Here is a 27,374-nt window from a genome sequence, read left to right on the forward strand (position 1 = left end):
TATTTCAACTCTTCCCAAACTTTTCTCCCGCTCGCCCGAGCGGGGGGCGCTGCCCCAGCTCCCCGAGGCCGGTTCGCGTCTTCTGCTGAATTTCTGGGGATCCAGGATGTCTAAGATGGAGAAGGAGATTTTATGATGGATGGGGGCCGCCTTGGCCCCGCGGTCCGGGCATTCCGGCATCCCACCCCACCCTCCGCGCTTCCCGGAGACCTGCTGGCTCCCAGCGCGGAGCCGGCGGAGCGCGGGGCCGGGCCGGGCCGCTCCGGAGCCGCACGCTCGGCGCTGGCGGCGCGGAGTGAGCGGCGGGGAGGAGGGTCGGCCGGGGAGGCGGAGGGGCCGGCGGCGGGGTGGGGGCAGAGGAGGGGGCAGCGCAGCCATTGGCACGCCGCCCCCGCGCCCCCTCCCCGCCGCGCTGCCTCCGCGGGGGCGCAGCGGGCGCCTCCCTCCAGCGCAGCCTCTCGGCGGCGGGGCTTTCCCGTTACCTGCCCCGGGTTGGGCGGGGGGACGTGCAGAGGGGGCGGCCAGGAGCCCCTGGCACCGGAGCAGGGACCTCCGCCGGAGCGGGGATGCGGCCGCACGCGGCAGCCCGACGGCAGCTGGTGTCCCCCGGGGCCCGGAGAGCCACCGGCTGCACCTGTCCCCTCGCCCTCCGCTGAGCCACCTGCAGCTGTCCCGGTCAGTGCCGCTCCAGCGGGGTGAGCCGTGTGTTCAGAGGCACCCAGAGAGGAGGGACGGCTCCTGCATCTCTCTCCTGCACTGGGCAGAATCCAAGCTCCAAGTGCTCCCTGTGCCAGCAGCCGCTGTTTGAGATGTGAAGCTACTGCCTGGTCCTCAGGGAGAAAGGAGCAGCTTTTTGTTTGGGAGCAGCTTGGGATCAGTATAGTTCAGACCTCTGGGCCACTCCTGCAACTCTCCCATGGTGTTCACACTGTTCCCAGTTAGCAGGCAGGGGAAACTGATGCCTGCCTGTGCTGGAGGAGCTCCTACCCACTGAGCAAGCCCCTAACCAACCCTCCTTGTCTCGGGGGAAAACACTTGGTTGCCTGTTCACACTATAACTGGGACAGGGGAGGTGACAGCAGGCCAGGCCTCCCCACTCTGCACCAGCCCCGGGACCAATTCTAGCCAGTTCTGCTCATTGAAAACACTTGCAGTGTATTTTTGTACATCTGTATCTGTTCGAGGGGATGCTTTTCACTCTCCTTGGAATGTCAGCATTTGTTGGTGCCACAAATCATCAGATAGATTGGGGAAAGGCACCCTTGAGCCAGGGAAGGCAACCCTCACTAGGAATCTGCTGCTCCACCTGCTTCTATTCCAATGGAGAGATGCAGAGCACTGCCCTCCTCTTCCTCCTCTTCATCGCTGTCTCAGCCTCAGCAGAATTTGGCTCACAAATAATTCTTGGCATAGGCCTTAAGATAAGAGGAAAGCAAGAAGATGAGATGATGATGTGCAAGGGTGATGTGATTAAAAGTAATTGTTACTGTTAATTATCTAAAAGCCCATTTGGTACTGGCCTCTGGGGTAGAAAACCACGAGAATGTAGAAGGGAGCTCAGACCTGAGGAGTTCACACTCACAAGCTACAGGTGGCTAAAGCTTGGTTTTGGAGATGTGGGAGGTGGTGAACTGGGAAAAAAATCTGGCATATGTGAGACTACAAATACTTTGAGTTGTTTGGTCTGCAGGGGCTGAGAATGTAAATTGCAGCATTGAAATGAATCTGTGAGCTACAAGATGTTTTCAAATCTCATCAGTTTCACATGTATGTACACAAGAACCTACAAACACACGCATGTGGAAGGGTACATACTCATGGATTAGTTCCAGCACTCTGAAGTTAGTCCGTTTCCCAGCTCAGGCATTAAAATTCAGCCCAAGTGCTGTCTTTAAATTGCTTTGATGCTAGGTGGGTTTCAACCCTGACCTGTCCTGATGGCAAGTGATGGCTGTAACAAGCTGTGGATCAATATTCATAGCGGGTGTCCTGCACTGATAACACTATCCAAGACAATGTTCACTATCGCTGCAGACAGCTGAGATATTGTGCCATTAGTAATGTTGTTTTAAATAACCTGATCCATTTCTGAGTCTATTTAATGAATTTCACAGTTTAGATATTATCTTTAGGGAGAAGCCAGAGGCTATTCCAGAAGCGGTGATGCAAATCAATGCTGCCAAGGCTCCTCTGCTTTCCTTAAAACAAAATGGACTATAATTCCACCACAGCTCCTTATACATTCTGGGAGTCGTGCCATGCTATTGATGACATTAGCAACGAGAAGATATTTGGGAGAAAACAATACTATCCGTAAAGCTGGAACACAGCTGATAACATCTTATCTGCGATTGCAAAATTCTTTACACGATGACTCAGTGGTTGATTTTTTTTCCTTGATTGTCATATGAACCACAGAATGGTTTGGGTTGGAAGGGGCGTTAAAAACCATCCAATTTCACTGCACTGCCATGGGTGGGGATGCCACCCACTAGGACAGGTTTGGGTTGGAAGGGGCGTTAAAAACCATCCAATTTCACTCCGCTGCCATGGGTGGGGATGCCACCCACTAGGGCAGGTTTGGGTTGGAAGGGGCGTTTAAACTCATCCAATTTCACTGCACTGCCATGGGTGGTGATGCCACCCGCTAGGGCAGGTTGCCCCGCATCCAGGCTGGCCGTGACCGCTTCCAGCGCTGCGGCAGCGGCAGCTCCAGCGCGCTGCGCCCCGCGGCGGGGCGGGCTCGGGGCGGAGCGGAGCCGGGACTGCATTTCCCGGCAGCGCCGCGGCGGGAGCGGCCATGGCGGAGCGGGGCCGGGGCTGGGCCCGGGCCGTGCGGGGGCTGCTGCTCGATGTCAGCGGGGTTCTCTACGACAGCGGCGCCGGCGGCGGCGTCCCCATCGCGGGCTCGGTCGAGGCCGTGCGCAGGTGGGTGGGGGGCGGCCGGGCAGAGGGGACAGAGCGCGGGGCCGGGGACACAGCGCGGTCACCGCCTGGGGATGGTGCGAGTCCAGCCCCCGCTGTGCTGTGTAAGTGCCGCACGGGAATCGGGAGCTTTCGGGGGTCATTTTGGGGAAGGGAGCCCGCAGAGCCTGGGCTGATGGGGAGGAGAGTCCGGGCGGTGCGGCGGGCACAACCTCCTGTGCGTGCTGGTGTCACCGCACTGGCACTGTGCAGGACATCTGGCACTGGTTCTGTGTGTGCTGGTGTCACTGCTCGTGTGGCAGGAGCTGGAACTGTCCCCCGTGTTTTGTGTGTGCTGGTGTCACTGCACGTGTGGCAGGAGCTGGCAGTGTGTAGGAGATCCACCACTGTCCCCTGGTAATGGTTTTTCAGATATTGCCCACGCTGGTGTGTCTGTAAATTGATTAACTCTGCTGTCAAATCAGCTGGAACTTGCAACCCTGCAGTGGAGAGTTTCCGTGCTGGGGTTAATGATTGCCCAGCTTGGAAGTGACTCAGAAGCAAAGTGTGGTCTTGGTGAGTTACTCCCAGCGCCCACAGGTAGGGAATTCCTTCACTTTTAGCTGGGTGATGCTGTCCTGGTAACACGAGCTAAGTAACTTTAACTTAACTAACTTTAACTACTTAGGTTGACTTGCCGGTGTGTCTATATCAGCCCTGCTTGACCAGAGGAGCAGGATGGGGCCAGGGGAGAGCAGTGGTCACAGGGACAGCTTTGTTTAAAGACAGATATTGATTGTGTGGCTGTGAATTTCCAGAAGAGCCTTTTGGCTCTCTGGGATGTTTCATTTACTCACTGTGGAAAATCCTGATCTGTTTCACCTGGCAAGTGCTGGATGGGACCTGGAGCAACCTGGGGTACTGGAATGCGTCCTTGTTCATTTCAGGAGATTGGAACTTCAGTGTTCCTTCCAACCCAAACCATTCTGTGATTCTGTGGTGCTGCATGTACCCCACTTGCAATGTTTCAAATGTCTAAATTCTGGGAAACACTGACAGCACTGCTTGGTGAGCACCTCTGCAGCTTCTGCCCTCTGGGGCCACTCAGCACAGACACACTTGGGACCAGTGCATTATTGAGCAGGAAGAAATATTGAATTCAGTAAAATTACTGATATGAGGTTAGTTAAATATGTGCCTAAATGTTGGTGGAACCACCATGGAAAGGCAGAATTGGAGAAGATCCAAATTTGGCGTTAATAACAGAACTCTTTGCTGTTTGCTTTTTTTTTCCCCATAATTAAGTGTTTGTTCATATTTCTTGAAAAACATGTAGGATGCATAGAAGATGTTATCAGATGGATCAGAATTCCCAGTGCTGTCAGAGAGCAATATTTGAAGCAAGTTTAAGCCTTATTGAGGCTCTTGGCCAGTTTTTGGTGCTTATCTGGCCAGAAGAAGCTGCAGGTGCCAGGACATCCAAGGGGAGAGCAGCATTCCCAGGAAATTCAATGAAAACTAGGCAGAGGGAGAAGTTATTTCTATTGAAATCCTGTGGCCTGTGGTTCTTTCAGGGGATTGTGCATGTGCAGAGCACAGCCTGGGACAGCCCAGACCATAGCCAAGGCCTCCAGGCACAGCCAAACCAAGCATAAATAACAACAACTGCATAAATACTGTTAGAGATCAGATCATTCCTTTAGAAACCAGGACACGTTCAATATTACCTGTGTTGTGGTTCACCAGATGCTTTTGACGTTGTTTTTTTGCTCCTAAATTTTAAACTTCATCTTTTGTCGAGTTGCAGGCTGTTATTTAATAACCTTTGTCACTGCATTTGCTGAAACCTCCTGCATGGAGGCAACTTAAACTGCAGTCTAGCTTGCAGTAATGTCAGAAATATGCTGATGAAACAGCAGTAAAACTCTGGCCTTGGGCTAAATGTAGGGAAAGTTTCTCTGGAAATCCTGGGAATGTCTAAGCCCTTTTTGCCTGTTAGTCACAGGAAGCCCTCAGCAGCTAATCTGACCTGTCTGGAAGGGCTGCAGGGGTCTTTGAGGAGGGTTTGGAGATGCAATCCAGCAAAAGGCTCTGGAATGCTGTGCAGGGAAAGCTGATCTCATTTGCGCAGGATTTGGTGAGCAGTGTTCATAGCTGTAGGAACTGGGAACAGCAGAATGGAAAAGGGCCAGGAAGGGAAAAAAAACCCCGCCAAACCACTTTGTTCAGGTCACTCAATATAAGTGGTGAAGAATAATCATTTTCCTTGGGTAAAGTCAAGTAGCCTTATTTATCTGCTTATTAGGTTAGTAATTGTTCTGGCTCACACCATTTAAACTCTTTATTGACTCATTATCCCATTGCCAGTTGCTCATTAATATTTGTGTCTGTGTCACAGTACAGCTGGGTGGTTTCAAGCAGATGGATCAAAGCTAAAAAGAGCTCTTTGTAATTAATTCCTTTTTTTTTTAATCAATTAAAGAGCCATAATTGCAGATAGCAAGGAACCTTATAACTATGTCAAATTGCTGTGGTCCTCTGCTAAAGGAGCTTTATAACATCTTTTAGTGCATATATATGCCCAACAGAAACCTTAAATCCCATTTTGATAAGTCAGAGTACAGATAAGGATTCTTACAACAGGACAGCTGACCTGTTCTTTTCAGACTGTCTTGCTACATCACCTCCCCATTACAGCAATTAACTTAGTGTAACAACATATAGTACACTCCAATAAAAAATGATAAATAACATACTAATTTGTCATTGGTTTCATGTGACTGAAGCTGTCCTGGCCTCCTAAAACTACATTTTCTGCATTATTTCTCTTGTTTTCAGCTGAATTCTGCTGTGCAGTTATGTGAGTTAGTGTTTGTGAGAGCAGCAGCCTAATTTGTGCCAGCAGAATTTGGCCTGGGTTCTATTTGTGATGGCTGCTTCCCTCTTGTTTGTTTGTTTTTAGCCAACAGTACAGGGAGATGGAGCAGAAACATGGCCAGAGAAGCTGATGGACACTGGAACACCCTGAGCAAGGTGACATTCACTGCTGTAGAGACCCTCCTGAGCAAGGCATCAATAATTGGTATAACCTGTGGTGATGCACTAAGTGTTAACAGCTGGGATTGCTTTGTTTATTGCTGGTGTACCTGCAGCCCTGATAAATCTCACCTGTGAAACACTGAAGGACTCAGTGTGCACTGAGAGGGGATTGATGAGTTGGAGGCTGAGAAAGTGAGCCACAGGAGTGTTTGTTGAGCAGAGCTTGTGTCCTGTGCTCAAGGGATAAGGTGAATCTGGATCCTTGCTACTCATCCAGACTGTGGCAGCCAGGCACCTGTGTGCCAAAGGGTATTGGCACCCCTGGAGCCAGGAATGTCTCTAAATTCACCAGGGACTGTTTTGTTATCTTCAGGTGGGGGTATTTCAGCAGTGGATGGCTAAAAAAGCCAAAAGTGGCTCGATGAGATAATTTATCCCTTTAAAACTTTTAAGACACAATGTTTCTTGGTGGTTTAACTCACTCTGGCATATCTTTGTCGTTGTTTTGAAAATGTTACATAAACCCCACCCATCTCTTCCCGGGGTGTGCAGTTCCCTGGCAGATGCTTTGGAGCAGATCAGAAAGCCCATGGGTGAGATCAGAAGGGCCATCGGTGACTTAAAGGCTTCTCCTGGAGCCAGCCCTAGCAGAGCCTCAGTGCCGTGCTGTTATTGTCCTAATCGATTTACACAGCATTGACACGAGGTGAGCTAGCTGCTTTTTATCTTACAAATAGCAGGGAGCTGCTCCCTTACAAGACAGAAGGTGGTTAAACACCCATAAAAGATGCTCAGCCTGTGCTCTGGCATTTGCATTTACGGCCGTGTGCTGATAGTGTGTCCATTAGCATATCCATATGAAAAGCACACAGGAGCTGGAGGTTTACAACATCCTGTTGTTGGGCTGGGGTGGTGCATCTGTTAGCACAGCTTTCCACAGAGCCCTTGAAAAGGGACAGCGGAAATCTGGGGAGCAGGGAGGCTGGGGAGCAGCTGGACACTCCTGCTAAAATAAAATACCTGGAGAGTCTAACAAGAAGGAGATTGTGAGGAGAACAAATGGAGCTGGGACTGTAAAACAATTCAGGGTGTGGGGGTTCAGAGGAGTTGGGAGCTCACAAAGAGCCTTTTGGAAGTCTGTGTGCCATGAGGAGTAGGAAATCTTTGTTGTCACAGCAGAGAATGTGGCTTAGCACGGGCTGTGCAGATGTTCAGAGTTCCCAGGCTTGCTGTGCCTTCGGGACATTTGATAGAAAAGGAGTTGTTCCTCCTGGAAAGAGACCTTCAAATAAAGTATACAGACCCTTGTGTAAATATCTGTTAATTTTTGAACCTGACTCTCTTTGCACTTTCTGCCCAAAGGAACCCAGTGCCCCAGGTGTCACTGCCCTCCTGAAGCTGCAGACACACCAAAAATGGAGCATTCTGTATTGCCATGTGGCTGTTCCCTGGCAGGGCCAGAAGGGGATCCAGGAATTGATGCTCAGCTGCACTCCAGTCTGTAACACTAGCTGTGCTCTCAGTTTTCTGACAGCAGTGGCTATTCCTAACCCATACTTGCTTTCCTAATCAGCAGTGTTCATTATTTCTTTATAAAGATTGGTGTCCCTGAAGTTGTGGGTGCTCACCTGCTTTGTGCACAAATTGCATGAGTAAGTGCTTGCATTTTTGGAGTTTACACATCCTTAACCTTCAGGGTCTCAGAAACAGAATTCCTTCTTTACAAACAGGTGCTTTTTGTGTACAAAGTGAGAATTCAACCCTGTCAAAGATAACTTGGTTTTGAGTGAATTTTTAATGGAGTAATTAGCAGCTTCATAGAATCATAGAATAGTTTGGGTTGGAAGCAACCTTAAAGATCATGTGCCCTCTTTTTTGTACAGAATAAAAGCTATTGGGGTATCATTCACTCTGTTGTCCATAAAATATTTTGCTCAATGCAAATAAATATATCCCAGACCTGTTCATGCTAACTGAATCCCAAAAATCTGATTTTTTTTCTTGGCAGTTCCCAAAGTGGAGATTTACCAGCTACTTAAGGTCTGCCAGAGTTTACTTATTGAACCACTTGCAGTGTGGTTAAAGTCTTTTAGGTGTAATACATTAAGCTGATTTGGTAATCTGCAGCCTTTAATGCATCTTGTTACTGAACTTGATGGACTAGAGAGATTTTTCTTGTGTTCTGCTTTGTGCTTCCTTTCTGCAAGTTCCTTTCAGAAGCGTGTGTTATTTTTATTAAATACTGAATTCTGGATTTCACTGTTGTGGCATATTGCTGCCTACAAATCTATTGTCTTCCCTGCTGTTCAGGGAGGTGGATTATGATTTATGGTGTTGGATAATTTGTGCAGTAATTCTGGTATCCAGCTGTATTCAATGGCCTTTATAGAGAATTCAGGACAAGATGGACTTAGTGTTTGTTTCAGTGTTAAAACTTCCAGGATTTCCAGTTAAAACTTCCAGGATTTCTTTCCACCTTTGAAAAATTCTAAATTATCAAAACACCTAAATTAAGGCATTGATGGGTATTTAAATTTTGCTTTGAGCTACAATTTAGTGATTTTTTTTTTTCAGTTTTTACTGTCAAACACTACCTCAGAGTGGTGTTTCCAGAGTTTTTACTCTTATAACTGTACCCTTCCTTTTGTCACCCTTGCTCACCCTTGAGTAACATTGGCCTCTTCTTGTGGCTCCTTCATGTGTGCCTATTAATCTGCTTTTATTCATGTGCAAAGGTAATGCCCTCCTATTTTTTTAATCCCTTTTGCAATCCCTCCTTTGGATTGCCTCCAAATGATCCCCTTCTATATTTAGAGAGAGGTGAGCCATCTGGGGCTGCAGAGGAAATTGTGCTGGGGAGATGGGAGATGGCAGATGTAGGGATGAGTTTCAGGAATGCAGGAGGGACTGGGGCCAAAAAGTGCTGCGTGTAAGGATTTGTCAGGGCTACGTGGAGCAGAAAGTTGGATCCCCAGAGAACCAGGGCTTTAACGAGCCTGGCTGTACTCAGGACCCATGACAGGACATCAGTGAAGGGAAACAAGAGGTCAGGGGGCAAAAGTGGCATCAGAGAAGATGTGACAGCAAGATTGAAGCAGTTTGGATGTGCTGTGGTGGCAGAAATCAGAGAAATGGAAAGTTTTGGCCACTGGGAGAGAGAAGGGAAACCCTGGAGTTTAATCCACAGTCCTCTGATTCCAGTGCACCCACCAGGTTAAAAAATACCAGGGAATTCAGTGTTTCCATGGAATTAGGAGAGGCTTGTACCATGTAAGGATGGGCAAAGGCACTTAAGGCCTCCTTCAGGCTTCTGAAATGGTGACTCTGCTGGAATGGCAGGAATACAGATTTGCAGAGAAAATACAGCACATTTTTGCCAAAAAGACACCTTTTAAGCAGAGCAAATGTGCTCTGCTCCCACCAGGCATTTCCACAGCTGGACCCCAGAAGGGGTTATTGCTATGAGCCAGTGCTGAGCCAGAAAACCCTTTTGGATCCTCAGGTGTGTGTGTGGTGCTCCCAGGGAGGTTCTCCTGGGAAAAACCTGCAAGATCAGGAGAGGTTTTAGCTGGAGCCTCCAGCACCCTTGCAGAGGGCACTAACATTACCCCTGCCCAGGTGGGAGGATGGTGTTGCTGCACAAGTCCTGCTTTTCCTTTGTGGTTTGGTTGCAGGTGCTATTGATTCCCTGTGTTTCAGACAAGGTATCAGAGTGCTGGGAGGTTTACACTGAAGCACTCTCATATTTGTCCACTGGTGCAAAAGAGTCAAATAGCAAAAGTGCTCAGCATGCTTTCTTTTAAATTGAAAAAAAAAAAAAAAAAAAAAAAAACCCAAAGCACTCTGAAAAACCAAAAGCAGGATAAAAAGCCAATTCTGGAAATCTCTTGTAGCACATTTCTAAACCCCTTTGAAGTTGTTGTTGGACAGTCTCCAAGCTCAGGTTTGTTGCCTGTTCCAGGGTTTTGCTTTCTGCCCCATTGCCCTGCCCATCTGCACAGGACCTCTGGCTGTGGGCTGCACTTTCCTATTCCCATCTTAGAAAAAATCTTCACTGCAAAAGACAGTGGGAAAAGATGGGAAATCTGAGGTTTACCCCTATACCTTTCTTTTTAGTTGCTCCAGCCATGTGCAGGGTAATGTGAACTTAAGTTTGATGATTCCCAGTCTGAATTCTAGGGCCATTGCTTTTCCTACTGGTGTCACAACCTTTACATCACCTGAAAGAACAGATTTTGTGTTTTATGTGCCCAAAGGCTGCCCATAAAGGTTGGCAAGGGCGGCTGGCTAAGTCTGCACAAGGTCAGCGAGGATGTCCAATAATTGTCCTAACACTTTACCTGTTATGGAGCAATAATGAGAGTTTTTTTTTCATTATTTTCGGGTGAGTGAGCCTGGCAGATGCTGACAGCCAGCAGATGTGTAAAGTTCGAGGTGATTTGTAAGGGACCGGCTCATCTGACGCATGGTAATTGCACTGGGGGACATTGTCACTCAGCCCCGTGTCCTGCTCCAGCACAATGAGGTAAAGGTCAGTTCACAGAGCTGCTCAGGGCTGCAATTAAACCCCTCACATCCACTTCTCCCCTGGGCAGGTGCTCAGGGCTGGGTGGGTGCCCCAGGTGTACATTTGGGGATCATTTGGGTGGCCAAGTGGTTATTTGGATCTGGAGCGGGCTTAAATCCCTCCTCTGGTAAGGCTGGTGTGGGAGCTCAGTGCTCACTTTTAATTTGGGGCTTGGAAGGGTTTGTGTGGTGGCTCAGTGCTCACCTCTCCACTTTTAATTTGGGGCTTGGAAGTTGTTTTTTTGTGACTTTTTCCTTCAGGGCCTGCGTGCTGTGGCAGCTCCCTGGCAGAGCAGGCACTGGCAGCAGTGACACACAGCTGGAGGGGACAGTGGCCTCTCCATCTGCTCCCTGCTGCCATCTCTGTTCTGCCATCCCCTCCAAGAAGGGCTCTGACAATTCTTTTGGCACTTTAGCTGAGTTTGGCCTTTGTCACAGCCTGGAGGGTCAGGGGCTGCTCTGCCTCGCTCAGGTGAAGCTCCCCTGTTCCTGCTCTTGGGCATTAGGAGTGGTGTGAGCAGTGATGATGGAAATTGGTGGATTTGGTGGAAAAAGTGGATTTGTCTGATGCTGAGCCTGCTGCTGGCCCCAAACAGTGAGGGAGAGGCAGCCTGGGGATGCCCACAGGTACCTGGGCCATGCAATGCCCTAATCAGCATTGATTTTCCTGCTGTTTGAGTGGGATCTTTATCACAGCCATGAGGTGTGGAAGTCAGCTGAAGGCCTGATTGACTGGGTTTCCTGGGTGTGCCTGTGCTTCTGTAATGGACCTGCTGATAAATCTGTAATACTCTGAGATCTAGATAAAATGTGTGTTGTGTATTTCATCTCCTGCTGCCTCATTCTTCTGCTCTTGCAGGTACCTAATCCCTTGCTCTTTATCTCATAAGACATCGCATTACAAATCTTGTTCTTTATTCTTCTCCTGACATCCCCACACTTGCCAGCAGTGGAAATTGCAGTGCCTTGCTTTGCTGGGAGTGTGAGCAGTGGGTCAGTTCAGAGGCTGGAGGTTTCCCTGGAAGCTTTGCAGCCCTGCAAGCTCACTGAGCACAGCATCACACCTGTGAGACACAGACCAAGCCACTTCTTTTAGTCTTTCCACATTCAAAACCTGTCAGGCTAGGGAAACTGAATGAGAGTTTTGCTGTGAACATGATTTGAGGCAGGTTTTCCCCCATGCAGAGCTGTTGGTAAAAGCTCTCCCTAATTATTGAAGCTGTGAGTTAACAGTTGTTTGCTGGCCTGCAGGCTCTGCTCACCATCCCTGTGCTGAACATCCAGGGATGGATCATCCCAGTGTGTGTGATACTGAATGTGCAGGTGAGTGTGACTGCTCTGTGCAGGATTTGGCAGAGTTTACAGGGCTCTTTTCATGCTAATTGAGAAGGAAAAGGTGACTTTTCATTGGAGAGATACTTTTGTAGAAATAAGTCTTCTCTAGAGTTTTGTGGATTTTTGTTTCATTTAGTGTTCCAGGATATTTTTAAAAGTCCTTTTCATGTGTCACCAGAGGACTCCTATTTTTTTGCCCAGCTTGGCCTAACTCTTTGTAGATCTGATACTGAGCATTTCCTGAGCTCATTTGTTGGGGTGGTAATTGCTGGTGGCCCTGAAGGCATGAAGCAGTCTGGGATGTGCCCAGATTCCTCCTACTTTGCTCAGTCCTTTCAGAAGTCTCACTCTGGTTTCCATCCAAAATGCTGAGAAAAAAAGTGAAGTTTGTAGTACAGGAAACCTGAATCTGTGCTTTCACTGAGCTGACCTGTGAGGGTGCTGGTTTGTCTGTGCAGCTCTGTGGTTGGTGTTGTCCCTGGACTCGTTACACTGACCTTTAGGACGAGAAAAAGCAGATTCTAATTCAAAAGGAGTTTGCTTCCAGTCAGTTGTGAATCATGGAATTTTTTTTCCCTAAGAGGGTGCATTTAGAATAATTTTTTTCACCCATAGCACACTCTATTAAAGTTTGTTGTGTATCCAAATTACACTGCTTTGCTTTTTAACTCCAGCTGAAACCGTGTCTCAAATAACAGATGTGGAATATTGTCATCCCACTGTCACACCAATTGTTCATTGTTCTGAGAAGGTCACATCATAATTCATTAACAATAATTATTCCCTGGGTACCACCTGCACTTCTTCACTCAGTTGCTTCATTAACTTGAGAGTGAATCTCACATTCAGTGCTCCAATCAATGAAGATATATTTATAATGTACAAGTGGATGCTATTAGTTACAATATATTAACTGCCTAATTTAAAAGAGAAAAGCTAGCTTTATGAAGGGCAATTAACCACTAAGTGTAATTGATAATTCACATATCTATGATTAGGAAAGACAAATAATAAGAAAGAAATGAATCACCAGCATTATTAAAGAAGACATTGGTGTGTAGTTTTGATGAGCAGAAGGGGCTCTCTGGATCAGGACCAGATTTCCAAGAATCCTTTGATGGAAAGTTCATCATCAGATCTGTTGCATGGAGGTGGCTTTGGTGTTTGCACCAACCAATTGAGATCATCTTCCCTGCAAAATGGACCCAGCTTGTTTTGTTGTCTTGAGAATCAGTGCAGGGACTTCCTTAATAGAAAAGTCTTTTTTTGTTTTATTACAAAAAAAAGTCATAATATTTTATAAGAATTTATAAGCCTGGTTCCAGACTTACCTAAGTATTGAATCTGTATGTGCTTAGGTCCTCAAAGATGATTTTGCACAAATTCACATGAAAACTCATAAAGTAGGCATTTTCATGTATTAGAGGAGCTGAGTGAAAGTCCCTTAGGCAAATGTTCATTTTTTATTAATTGTGGTACATCTTCAGTGCTTCTGATTTCCTGTGGCCACTTTGAAGTACGTTGGCTCTCCAAACAGCTGACAGCTCATCCTTGGGGAAGAGGCTTTTTGGAGACGTGCACAGCAGGTCCCCAGCTTGGGAAACAAAGCTGCTCAGAGGCAGAGAGCTTGCAGGGGATTCACAGAATCACAGAATGGTTTGGGCTGGAAGGGACCTTAAAGACCCCATTCCACCCCCTGCCATGGCAGGGACTCCTTCCACTGTCCCAGGCTGCTCCAAGCCCTGCCCAGCCTGGCCTTGGACGCTGCAGGAATGGGGCAACAACACAACTTTTGCAGAGTGCCAGCCTACAGGAGCCATGTCCTTGGCTCTGGACACTTGTGGCTGTGTTTTCTCCCCCTGAGAAGCCAATTACCTGTAAACATTTATTAATGAATCAGTTAAAGTGCCAGACTTTTTTGGGATTATTCACCAAGTAACAGCACAGGTGTTTTTTGAGAGATTTAATGAAAAATGTGGCTGGATCCACCCCAGTGTTGATAAAACATCACTGAGCTAACTGGCAGCTGCAGTGCCCAGAGTCAGGATTTCGGGTGCATCTGGTCACAGCAGAGGATCCTGCTCCTGGTTTGGAATATCATCTTCATCTTCTTAGCAGAATTCACAGAGTGAGCAGGTTGGAAGAGACCTTCAAGATCATCAAGTCCAACCCATCCCAAACACCTCAACTCAACCCTGGCACCCAGTGCCACATCCAGGCTTTGTTAAACACATCCAGGGATGATATCCTTCTCCTGGAAGTAGAAATTGCAGGGTGTGGAGGTTCAGGGACATCACACCATAACCAATATGATCCAGTGAAGCCAAATTTATTATCCCTAAAAAAACTGTATTTATGATAAGTCTCTACTGTCCGTGTGTCTCTAGCTAATACATGATTGGTTAATCCTAGCTGTTCATGTGTCTAAATTAGAATGCTGATTGGATCACCTAGTTTTTCACATGTCTTGCTGTGGTTGTCTGGCCCACCCATGACTCACTTTTTTCTTACTTTCCCAAGCTCACTGACAAACTTGCTGAGTCCTGATGACTCTTCTTGTATCTCTTTCAAGGATATACCGACCCTATTTCTGAATACGTCCATTATTCATTGTTTGTGAACGTGTCCATCGTCCATTATTACAAGCAGGCTGGATTGTGCATCAGCTGAATATGGCCATTGTCTTGCAAAAACTCCTCAATCTGCAAAAAACTCTCAACAAGAAATCATCTCTCTGTGGCTCTGGGCAAACCAGGAAAGCCAAAAAGTTCCCAAACACATCCAGGGATGGTGACTCCACCACCTCCCTGGGCAGCCATTCCAGAACTTTATCCCCCTTTCTGTGAAAAACTTTTCCCTAATATCCAACCTGTATTTCCCTTGAAGAATGACTCTTGTCTCATTTCCTTCACCTGCTTACCCCCCTCTGCTGCCTTCCCTCCACAGGATCAAAGCCTCTGGGCTGAAGCTGCAGCTCTGCACCAACGAAACCCAGGCGACCCGGCAGAGTTTTGTGAGGAAGCTGCGGGCCCTGGGCTTCGACATCTCGGTGGCCCAGGTGACAGCGCCGGCGCCGGCCGCCTGCCGCCTCCTGAGGGAGCGCGGCCTGAGGCCACACCTGCTGGTGCACCACGGTGGGACACCCTGGGGACACACGGAGGGAGGGAGGGAGGGGAGCGCTCTGTTGTCCTCTTTGTTTTGGGATGGATGAGTAGGTGTCTGAAAAGTTGGTTCAGACCGAGAATAATTTATTTTTTCGTGTGCTGTCGTGAGCGAAGGGAAGCACGAATCTGGGGATTTGTTGCTTGTCACAGACATATTTTATGAAAAATGCTCTTGCCAGGATATTTTCTCCTGAGAAGCTTCAGCTTCTCCATGTTTTGCTGCTTTGGAATGTGATTTGGAGAATTGTTTACCCAACATGTGAAACTGTTTTTACTAAATGACCAATGACAGCCACCTGTGTCGAGGCTGTGAGCAGTCACAAGATTCCATTCCATTCTTTTCCTTTGCTGGCCTTCTGATGTCTCCTTTCTCTTTTCTTTTAGTATAGTCTTAGTACATCATTTTCTTTTAATATAATATAACGCAACACCACGCAACACCACACAACATAACCATAACATAACCACATAAAACATAATACAATATATATCATAAAGTAATAAATCAGCCTTCTGAAACATGGAGTCAAGGTTCTGATCTCTTCCCTCGTCCTGGGACCTCTGCAAACACCACCACAGTCGCTTCCATGGGATCTGAAATCAATGAGGTGTTGGAACCCTGGATGCTGAGAATTTCAGACTTTCTGTGCTGGCAGGCACTGACCCTCAAGAGAGGACTGCATTTGACCTGAGGCTGTGGAGAAGGCTTCCAAAATGGAATGATAAAACTGGGATTGTGTTGTGGTGTCACTCACTCGGGGACGCCAATTGTTGGTGACCACCAATTGGGGTTATTAATTGTTGTGGTGGGTCCCAGGATGAGGTGAGAGATGAGGATTGACTCCAAGTTCTCAGAAGGCTGATTTATATTTTATGATATGATATTATATTAAAAACTAAAACTATACTAAAGAACAAGAAAGGAGACATCAGAAAGCTAAACAAGAATGATAATAAAAAACCCATGACATCAGTCCGACACAGATGGCTGTGATTGGCCATTAATTAAAAACAACTCACATGCTGGGTAAACAATTCTCCAAATCACATTCCAGAGGAGCAAAACATGGAGAAGCTGAAGCTTCCCAGCTTCCTAGGAGAAGAAATCCTGGCAAATGGATTTTTTATAAAATATGACAGTGGCAGGATTGTGGGTGTGGAGTTTGAATAGAAGTGTGTAATATCACATGGTGGGAAACTTGGAGTTTAAGGTTTTAGAATATAGTAACATGTATAAAGCAAGATGGAGGTTTTAGGGTAGAGGCTGCTCCTTCTTCACCTTCTTCTCCATGGGTTTGGATGGTTTTGTGTAATTGGATAAAAAAGTCTGCATTGCGGGTATGGGTAATTAGTTATTAGCTTAAAAGTAAAAATAATTGAGGTGTCATTTCTTAATTAGACAGTTTATCCTTAAGAGGCCTTAGAGAGAGATACAGCTCCAGTTTTAGTTTGTTGGAGTGAAGTGCTGTAGAACTCGTGGTTTGTGAGACTGTAACATAGATAAGAACTAATAAACATCTGAGTCCCAACAAGAAATACCATCTCACACATTTAATCCTGACCTTAGCAGAAAAAAGAAGCAAAGAATCCACAGTGAGGAATTTGTGATTTTTTTCGTTTTTTTGTTTTTTCCTCCTCTGTAGATCTTGTCCCTGAATTTGCTGAGATTGATAAGACAAACCCAAACTGTGTGGTTCTTGGAGATGCAGCAGGAAACTTCACCTACGCAAACCTGAACGAGGCTTTCCGACTTCTGATTGGGATGGAGAAGCCTGTTTTGCTCTCCCTTGGAAAAGGGTGAGTTAAGCTCTGGTTTTTTCCTCAAGTCTCTGCATTTTTTAACATCTTTAATGGAGGCCAGAAATCAGTGTGGGCACTCCCAGTACCAACTTTTCAGTTTTTAGTCTGTGTGCCTGGGCTGAGAGCCTGATCTGATCAGGTGCCTGTCAATGAAGAGGACTTGTGGTACTTCAAGAGAGCCTCAAAGCCTCATAGGAATCATGAAGAGTTTGGATTTTGATGTGTGTGACCCCCAAGTGAGTGAGAATTTAGTATCTCAGAGGTGAGAACTGTTGGTTTAACTGCTGCCTGTAGCCATGTGTTCCTCTCTGAACTGAATATAAATGATTTTTCACAGTGAAGGAAACCCAAAATTTCCACAGGCCATGCTTGGATAAAGAGCTGTTGGTGTAGGTTTGTGATGCAGTTTGGTGCTTTTGAAGTGGCAGATCAATTGTTTTGGTAGTTTTAATGTCAGACAGCATTTTTAACTATTCTCTGTCCATTAACAGTAAATTTTGACCACCTGTTTTCACACACAGGAAAAAATTCAGTCAGGGAGTTGGAATGTTTTCCTGAAAATAATTAATTCTGAGATTTTTAAACACGACATTATTAATTCCTGTGCTGAATAATGACAAATCCCAACAGGAGCAACAGGAGTTGTTCTTATCTGTTGTGTGATGCATGGGTTTAAAAGAGACTGTGCATGTTTATCTTGTGGAAAGTGCAGTGACAACTTTGCTCAGTGGTTCAATAGACTGTAATGGGCATGAAAACCCTTCTTAGTTTGTGGGTTATTGATCCAGCTGGGTAGAACTTATCAGTGGGAAGGAGCAGTTAAATGCATTGTGCTGCCCTACCTGACACTCTAATCCTCCAACAGGGCTGAAAAATCCTTACTGTTTCTCAGAAGGATAAGGAGAAAATGTTGAGCCAACAGGAGAGTGGCTAATGTACATTAAATAATCAAATTTGGTGTTATGTAATACCATATTTCAAATTAAATGTAGAATCAACCTTTTCTTAGGAACTGTATTGACATCAATGCAGAAATTCTTTGTACCCTGTGCATGCAAAAGTATTTATTTGGTCATTCATTGGTAGAAACAGCTCTTTTTATTGCTTCTTTGAAATATTACTTTTTATTAAAAAAAAAAGATTTTGGGATATTCAGAGCTCAGTTTTCACCAAGAGCATATTGCATTTTAATGGCTGATTGTTGAGTTAATGTGAATACAAGTTCTCTGGTGAGTTCTCTGACTCAAAGGAGGGAGATTATGAATTATGAGAACTGTTCTCCTGACTGGAGAAACCTCATGGATGCCAAGGGCCATCTACAAAACCCAGCTTCATTTTCAGCCTGCAGAACCAGCACAGCTGGGTGGGCCTTAGCAAGGTGCCTGCCCTGGGCCAGTAAGGTTGGTTTTGGTAGAAGTTTTAGTGCATTCCATAGAAAACAAGAGTGTCAGAGTCACTGAAGCAGAATGCCCTGCTCCTGGAAATGGAGTGATTTACATTTAGCATCTGTTTTGGGCTGAGAGTGGGAATTGGCTTTGTAATTTCTTCTGTCATGGCACTGTCAGAAAATTAAGCTGTTTACGCCAGACTATGGAAGGTTAATGGCTGTTCCAGCAAAGGTCAAGTGGTCATTTTAAAGGAAGGCTATGCTGAATAATCGAAAATGGCAGAAGGATAAGGCATAAAATCTTAGCTGACTGCTCATCCTAGCTTTTTTCCTGTCATACAGAAACCTGTCTTTGCTCTGCCCAGAGCTTGGAAGACCTGCATGAATGTGAACTGCTGTTCCAGAAAAACTCTCTTGTGGTGGTGTTCACAGGGGTCTTAGGATGAGGGAAGAGACGAGGATCTGACTCCATGTTTCAGAAGGCCTGATTTATTATTTTATTATATATATTATATTAAAACTATACTAAAAGAGTAGAAGAAATTATTTCATCAGAAGGATAGCTAAGAATAGAAAAAGAAAGAATGATAACAAAGGCTTGTGACTGATCGAGACAGTCCGGACAGCTGGGCTGTGATTGGCCATTAATTAAAAACAACCACATGAGCCCAATCCCAGATGCACCTGTTGCATTCCACAGCAGCAGATAACCATTGGTTACATCTTGTTCCTGAGGCCTCTCAGCTTCTCAGGAGAAAAAATCCTGAGGAAAGGGTTTTTCAGAAAATATCATGGCTACACTCTCTAAAGACGCCTTCTAATTCCATCAGCTTCATGGCCATGGGAGCATTTTTAAAAGGATCAAAATTCAGCTTGGAGGGCTTTTAGTCGTGATAAACAGGATTTCCTGGTGTGGGAGGCTGAGGCAGCAGTGATGGTCCTGTCTGGGGTCTCCTTGCAGGCACACTGAGGAGGGGTCACAGCTGCTGGCTGGGGCCAGCCCTCATCTTTTACCTGCCAGGGCTCTGTGTCACTGTGCAGTGATGCACAGCCCAGCCCATCCTGGGCTAAGCACCCTGAAATCCCTTTCAAGCAGTGAAGTTGTTCCCAGATGGGCATCTGGGATCCTTTCCCTGAGCATTGCACGGTCCTGAGCCTGTCCTTCCCTTAACTCCTGGTATTAAACCAAGGCCTGGGATTTTCTGATTACTTGACTTTTTATGCAGCCATATGGACATCCATAAAGGCCCAGAAATAATAAAATGTGGTTTCTTTGTCTTTAACTGCCAGCATTTTCATTTCATGGGAACTTTATCACTTTCATTTCCAGACGCTACTATAAAGAAACTGATGGGCTGAAACTTGATGTTGGAGCATATATGAAGGCACTGGAGGTATTTTATAGCTGGAATTGTGCTTACTCACCCTGTGCACCTTGTTAAAAGAGTAACTGGCATCAATATGGGTCATCTTCTGTAATTACTCACCTTGGTGGAGGGAGTTTCCACACATTGAAACTCATTTGCTGCATTCTAAAGATGGGTGGATTAATTGCTTTTCTGCCTTTGTTATTTTTTTTTTTTTGGTTTAAATTTGTTTTACTTAAACCATGAACATTTTTCTTTTGTGGTACCATTATTGCAAGTGAGGCCCTTGAAAGGAGGAGTCAGACAAGAAAAAAGGGGAATATTGTGTGCAAGATATCCAGGAAAACCTGAAGGTCCATGTTATCTGTTAGGCTTTTGTCTAGGAACAAGCAAGAAACTATTTTTTTCAGCATAGCACTGATACTTAGTTGCAGGAAAATGTAACTTGTAAAATCTACTTTTTCAAGTGTAACTTTTCAAAACCTGGATGTGAAATTTGATTTTTCACTTGAACCATTAAAATTATGCCAGGTGGTTGAAGAAATCCTTTATATCTTTTAAAGGCTCTCAAGTACTTTTGATAGTTTTATATAAAGAATATTTGTTATGTCTCTAAGAGTGATGTTCCTAACAAAATGAGCAGTACTGGAACTGAGTTTGAAGATTACTCAATGATGGAGAATGTGAAAGATTTGTACCTTGAGGTGTTTCAAGAGCATTTTCTCTCCTGCCAGAAAACTTTAAACACTTCTGTTCTCCGAATTCTCTGATCTTCACCTTCACCTGCTAATCCATTGTGTTATTTAAGGGCTAAAATCAATAATCACAAAGGTTTTATAACTGGAGTTATGGAGTTGAACAAATCCTTTGCCAATCAGCATTTTTTGTGTTTCTCTCTCTTTTTTTCCCCCCAGTATGCTTGTGATATCCAGGCTGAAGTGGTGGGGAAACCATCGAAAAGGTTTTTTGAGTCAGCCCTGGCAGAACTGGGAGTTCCAGCAGAGCAGGTAAGGTTGAGGTGCCATGCCCAGGGGCTGTGCCAGATATTTGTGCCCACTTTTGCTTTTTTCCTGCTTTGCTGTAGCTTTGAAAAGTTACAGAAGAGGCTGAAGGAGAATGGGACCAGGACTCAATGCCTGGAGAGGCAAAAGAGGTGCCCTCATGCCTGGCAGTCTGCTTGGAGACTGGTGGCTGCAGGGTGATGGAATTGATCCCAAAATGTCCTTTATTTCCTGTGCTGTCACACTGACTACCTTTTTTTAGTAAAAGAAAAAAGCAGAAGAAAAAATATTTTATAATTTTGGTGAATAGGATGCGCTGGCTGACCCCAAAACCCCCTCCTGTATTCCTGGCTTTGCAGAAACATGCTGTGCTTCCTCAGCACAGCCCATTTTCCCCTCTCTGTAGTTGTTCCCATCTCCTCTTTATTGATTTGTTGTTCTGTCACACAGGACATAAGGATGAGTATGAGAAGCCTCACAAACAGCAGTGAATTACAGCACAATAATTCCATCAGGGGGGTTTGGGTGACATTATAAACAACAGGAGGGAAGTTTGGGGTGGCTTGTAGGTCCCTGGAGCCTGGAGATAAAATTATGGCCCTGTAATTCAGCATGTGCTTGGGTTTTGCTTTATTACAGAGTGGGGAGATGGAAAAGACCTAGTGGGCCATCTAATCCATCTCCTTCCCCATGCAGGAATGTTCCCTGCTCCACAGTTATTAATGTTTTGTCCACAGTAGTTTTCAGAGAGCCAAAGAACTGTCAGTGCCCTGGGGATGGTGTTCAGCCCAGTGGGTCTTGGGGGAAGGCAGCTTTTCCTGAGATTTATCAGGATATTTCCCTTTTCAACTGCATCTCCTTATTTCTAGTTTTACTCTAGTTAACGACCAAAATAACATCCTGGACATTTTCTTCATCCAGTTATGTCTAGACTTGTTATCATTGCAGGAGGTTGTTTTTTTTGCTAAAACTGTGGTTTAGTTCTGCTGCTTCCCTCCATTCAATCCCCCTCCTTTTTTCTGTGCTCCCTCCAGTGTGTCCATATCTTCCCAGGAATTCGATAGCCCAGTCTGGGCTGTCCCTGGAATATCCCAGGTGCAGAACTCCTGTCTCTGCTCCTTGCCCCAGGAAACAAACCTGATGTGATGCATCACCAGGCTGGCAAAGCTGCTCCCATAGGGTGAGCCCTGGGGAGGGGTTCCCATCAGCTTCAGGAGTGTTTGTGTTGGGTACAGAAAAGCAGGAATGGTCCCCAGAAGAGATTATTTTCTCCTTCTCTGCTGTTTGCCATGTCTGCTGCTCGTGCCTAACGAGCAGAGTTTTGGCTTTCCATCACATTGTTTCTAGTGGTAAATGCCATTAAGCTGTTGTACTGATATATGTAGTTTGTAGGTATAGTATTTTATATTTAGAGAGTTTGGAAGTGAAGGGAGTGTGTTCCTAAGCAAGGAGGAGTGCAGCAGCCACCACTGGATGAAGGCACCAGTCACTCCACGCTTTCCACCATGGAAACAATCATCCACACTGCTGGAGTTAAAGCCTGCATCACGATTCACTCATGTGTAGGAGGAACAAATTCCAAACAAGCAAACTGCCTTAATTCTAGCATCTTTTCCTAACGTTTGAGTGCTTGACCTTGTGACATTAATGTACTTTTAGAGAAGGATTTGCAGGTTGGGTTAGTTTGTGGTACACAGTAATAAAACCTCATTATTTTCAGTTTAAAACCTCAGTATAGTCCCTTCAGTAAGTTCCTGTAATGCACTGCATTACATTTTAATCTTTCTCCTGGATGAATTCTGCATTTGTAGGAACATGACAGGGGCTGGTTTTACTTTCCTTTGCTTTTACAAAATGTTTATTCCGATAATTTATTCCACCTGTGGAATGCATTTAATCCCTGCCATCATTAAACCATTTTAGATGAGCTGTGCTTTTGAAAACATGCTACAATTTTCTTTTACTTGGCTCTTAATGAAAAATACCTTTTTAATAAAGCTGTCTCACCACAGTAATTTGAGACAGTGGCAATTCTGAAATTCCTCAAGCTGCTTTAATCAATAAAGTTATCACCAGTCATTTCCCTTGATAACTGCTTCTTACTGAGACCCTGACTCTGCCTTCTGCTGCTGAGATGTTTGCAGCCTGCACTTAGAATAAGAGGAACTCCCTAAAGTCCAATTTTCATTTTAACCTTTCCTCAATGGCCTAGAAATAACAGATTGCCAGTATTACTTTAATAGATTGGAAATTTAAACCTCTTAGAGGTAACCAGACCTATCTTACAATTCAGTGCTATGACAAAGAATAACACATCTTAAAGGTTACTGAAATGCCTAATTCATGTGTTTTAAGGCAGCTGTTAACAGTGGATGATTTTTACAGCTTTACAATAAAACCTAAATAATGTTAAGGTTCTGATAGTTTTATACAATCATAAAAAGTTCTCTCTGTAGCAAATTATCCTGCTTTAATGGGAGTTATGGCAGGTCATACTGGAGTCCATAAACTACTGGTAGTTAAGCAATTCCCATTGCTGCCACCTGCAAGCCTCAGGTGGGAGTCAGTGGTGCATGAGAGCAGAGAGAGGTGACCCAGGGGTGGCACAGGGCACCTGCTCCTGGGCCAGCATCCCCTCCTTGCCCACCAGCCCAACAGGGCAGCAGCTTCCATCCCAAAATACAAGTGCCCAAGGGAAGTTTGAGGCTTCAATCCAGCTGAAATCTCAGTGGGAATGTCTGGCCCTGCACTTTTGGAGTTCTGAGACAGAAACAAAATTAACAGTAATGTGGGAACCTGCAGCCTGGGATAGTGTTCCTTGGGTGAGGAGAACAGGGAGAAAAGTAAATGTGTTGTATTTCTGGTGTAAAGGGGTTTTGTGCATCAAGGTGTGGTGTGTAAGCTTTATTTCCTCATGGTCCTAGCACATTTAACTTAAGGTTATTAAATCTCTAGCAAAAATTCTGTTCAGACATAAATATGCCTGACTCTAGAAGCATTCTCTGTGCTAAATATTCTGGTGGAGTTAGCACACTGCCTTCTGTGCATCTCTCTTTGCATCCTGCATGGGCTCCAGCCTCCAAAATCCCCCATCTGAGGGCTGGCTAAATCAGGGTATTCTCATCTTTCTACCTCCTTCATTTCCTGACTCTCTAATTCCTTTTCTGATCAGACATTTTCCTGTGACCAGTAATGAATGCTGAAACTCTGTTTGTGGACAAAACCTACCCGAGGCTCCCACTCACCACCCCAACAGCATCTCTAAAAGATTTATTGGTTTTGGCTGCTCAGGGTCTGTGGCACAGACAGCACCAGTGGCACTGCTGACTGTGGGGATTATATTTTGCATTTCCAGCCCAAATTCCGGGGGTTGTGTTGATCTCCTCTGTTCTCCCTGCCCCTCTGGGCTGAGTCTGGTGGAGCCCTTTGAGAGCAGTGTTTTCCCTCAGCTTTGGCACATGTGCTTTATTTGCTGTGTCTGTGCAGCCACGCACCCCTTCTCAGCATCTTAGGGAAATTGGAATTACACCCAGAGACTCACTGCATTTTTTTCTCCTTCTTTTTAGTTAATTTGTAGCCAATCTAAAAAAAGTAACTTTTGCAGAAGGATTGAACAGATTAATGGTGTGATCCCTGTGTAAAATGTGAACACGAATGGAGATCTTTCAATTCCAGCTTTCAGTGGCTATGTGACCTTTCAGTTTTATATCTTTCTCTCTCTTCTTACCATATTGCAGTCAGAGAGGAAGTTAAACCCAGGTTTGACAGGTAGAGTTTTTTTATTTCCCTTGACAGCGCACCTTCTGACCTCTATCTTCTTGCCAATGATTTTTTAAATCCTAAATGATTTTGGAATAATTGCTCCTCCTTTAGTGATTATTGCCCTTCACTGATAGTAAATCTGTGAAATCCCTGGGGGCTGGAGCACATTTTTGTATGCGTGTGCCACAAGCTGGCCTGGACAGGCATCGCTGCTCCGCTGCAGCTGCACTTCCACAGCTGCCAGAGTCTTGCAGGAAAACTTCCCTGGATGGGGTCAGATACAGCCCTGCTGAGCAGGAGAGGGCTTGGCTGGAGAGGCTGCCCTGCTCTGCCCTTTTTTGTCACAGGAAATTCTTCTCAGGGTTATTAGGACTGAAATTGCCTTTACATCCCAAATGTTGGGATCTGGGCTGAGCGAGGGCATGAGGCGGTGCAGGTCTGATCCCCCTCAGCCTCAGGGAGGTGTTGGAAGGAATTCTGTAAGGAAAAGGAATTACAGTCTCTTAAAGCCAGTGGTTGAGAGTGATTAAATATCCTGGAGCAGCTTGGGGGGCATTGGTAATGGTGCTTGGCTGGGAATGGTGTTGCCAGGTTCTTGCAGCTCTCCATGCAGCAGTGGAATTATTCTCTATTCCTTATCCACATTTAAATGCTTTATTTCCTAATCACTTAAATCTAACCCATCATTTTCTCTCATTTCATGCTGAATTGCTGGTTTGGAAGAGCACTAAGGAAAGGTGAACTATCTACAGGAGAAGCTGTCCCCAAATTTACATGTTTGTAGCTCAGTTTGGTTTATGAATCCTCTCAGAAAATTTAGGTATATCCTGAGATTTCCTTTACAGGCAATGTAAACGTGGGAGAAGATCCTGTTGCAATTAGAGAATTCATAAAAATAGCTCTGCAGGTTTAGTATTTTTATTCTTCAAGCAAAACAGAGCTGGGGAAGGGATGGAAATTCAGGCAGGAATGTCTGGAGCTGGAAGGTACCGTGGTTGTGAAAGCCAGGCAGTTAAATTTATGAAGCAAAAGGCTGATTTAAAAGATGAAAATAAAATAATTAAAGATGCAGCTAACTCTGTATTAGACAAAATTCAACTTTAATGGAAAAGGTGAAAAAATCTGATTGATAAACCACTTTACAGACTTCTAAATCTGTGCCTCCCCAGTTTTAGGTGCTGCCTCTGTTCTCTGCAGAATAATCCAGAACACCTTTGGGAGGTGCAATTGGATCATTAATGGAAAATTGCTGTTTTGTGTATATGCTGGGTTTTGTTGAAACTATAAAATGACATTCCCCCAGTCATTTTAAATTTGAAGAATAGAATAAATACAGTAATTTGTAATGCAGGATGATAAGCACTTGAAACTTTGGTGATGTGAAAGTCAACAGAAAGGACCCCTTGGCTGATGCACTCTGATCCAATAAATATCTTGAACAGAGGCAGCAAGGTGCTCTGTGCACTCTTTTTATCAAGCACCAGACAAATCTTAGCACAACCAGTTACTTTTTTGGTAATCCACTCACTTTTGTTGATTAATATTGGCATACACTGAAACTGATGGTAACACAAACAGTGCTAGGCCTGTACACATTGTGTCATTCTGTGCAAAAATGAATAAATTCCATTTTGCAGTGATTTCCTGAATTTCTGTATCAACCTGAGAACAGGTTGGGATCAGGCTCTCAGTGATTACAAGCTTAAGCTTTTGACCAGCCTGTAGAACACCAGATTTAAGAAGTTAAGCTTAATTTAAGCTGCTTGGAGCGCAGCAGGAATGGATTGTTAGGAAGAGAAGAGGCCTAACTTCATAAAACTCACCATTTTCTTTCAACTGTGCCCCAAATCCCTTTGATTTCTGTGATTGATTACAAACTGTACAGGTGTGTGCTGTGCCAGTTCACTGCTGGAGGAGCTCTGGCATGAATTTCCCTCAGGGCAGGATGACTTTTAATCAATACGGTGACAATATTATCGTGTTTAATTTGTCCAGTGGCAGCATTAGACCTCAGATCAGGCTGTTTGTTATGTCAGGGGAGGGTGACAGATGGCAGAAATGAACTTTTCCTGTATTTCACTGCCCTGACAGGCCATCATGATCGGGGATGACATTGTGAATGATGTCGGGGGAGCCCAGCAGTGCGGGATGAGAGCGCTGCAGGTGCGGACGGGCAAGTACAGGTCAGTGCTCACCCTGCTCCTCCAGAGCAGAGCCTCAAGGCCAGGCTTTGTCCCTGCCTTTTCTCCATCCTTCCCCTTGCTCTCAATGTAGGTTTGCTTTTGCTGTCTGCCCAAGCAGCACAGACTTGGGTGGATGCTGATATTTTCTTGCAGGAAAACGCTGCGTGAAAGTAGCAGGAAGGGGAGGACAGACTGTCTTTGATCTTTTGAAGAAATACTTTCTGCTAAATTCCTGCTGTATTTTTTTCATCACAGCACATAGAACTGGTGTATTTCCTGGGGTTTGCTTATTTTTTTTCCTGCTGCTGCTTGAAAGTGTTGTACACTTGATATAAGACATGTCTGAAAGCCATGGCAGGGTTGGGATTATAAAATTAGACTGTTGACTCAGCCATCCCTGTGGGTCATTCCTCTCTCACAGCTTTAGGAGGGGCTCCATATGCCTGCCCTTCCCTCCAGACACACATTCAGCACTGAGGTGTCTGAAGCACAAGAGCTGCTTCCCCAGCTCTCGCCTTGCCAGAGTGCAGGGTCCTGTAGGGTCACCCATGGCCCCAAAAGCAAACTTGTCCTTGTGCAGCTGTGCCCATGATCTGTGCTCTCACTGAGCTGTCACAAGGCCAGCTGCTGAGGGGGGCACAGAGTGCACCTCTAAACAGGACATGCCCCAGTGCTGAGCAGGTTGGGTTTGAGGGCAGCTCAAGGTGGCTCCAAATGCAGTGCAGAGATCTGTCCCTCCATTTGACATTCTGATCCCAGCACCAAAATCTCATTTTAATCATCTCCCCTTACCCAGAACCATGCCTCCTTGTGGTATGGTTCAGCCACAACCTTTGCCATCTGATGTCATTTGTATTTTCAGTTTT

General features: G+C 45.4%; 1 protein-coding gene across 3 annotated transcripts in view; it reads left to right on the plus strand.

Moving 5' to 3' along the window:
- Positions 1 to 2,784: 2,784 nt before the first annotated feature.
- LHPP (phospholysine phosphohistidine inorganic pyrophosphate phosphatase) overlaps positions 2,785 to 27,374 on the plus strand; it is a 76,226-nt gene continuing 51,636 nt past the window's right edge. Inside the window, exons 1-6 of one of the 3 annotated variants that reach the window (XM_036386116.2) lie at positions 2,785 to 2,928; positions 14,791 to 14,978; positions 16,652 to 16,805; positions 19,526 to 19,589; positions 20,477 to 20,569; positions 26,417 to 26,508. In XM_036386116.2, the coding sequence (XP_036242009.1) occupies positions 2,801 to 2,928; positions 14,791 to 14,978; positions 16,652 to 16,805; positions 19,526 to 19,589; positions 20,477 to 20,569; positions 26,417 to 26,508 (719 nt within the window). In that variant the 5' untranslated portion in view covers positions 2,785 to 2,800. The remainder of the gene's footprint in view (positions 2,929 to 14,790; positions 14,979 to 16,651; positions 16,806 to 19,525; positions 19,590 to 20,476; positions 20,570 to 26,416; positions 26,509 to 27,374) is intronic. The other 2 variants (XM_036386117.2, XM_054515639.1) reach the window with 2 other exon arrangements.

The sequence above is a fragment of the Molothrus ater genome, chromosome 8 (genome assembly GCF_012460135.2).
Source record: "Molothrus ater isolate BHLD 08-10-18 breed brown headed cowbird chromosome 8, BPBGC_Mater_1.1, whole genome shotgun sequence".
Classification (NCBI taxonomy): domain Eukaryota; kingdom Metazoa; phylum Chordata; class Aves; order Passeriformes; family Icteridae; genus Molothrus; species Molothrus ater.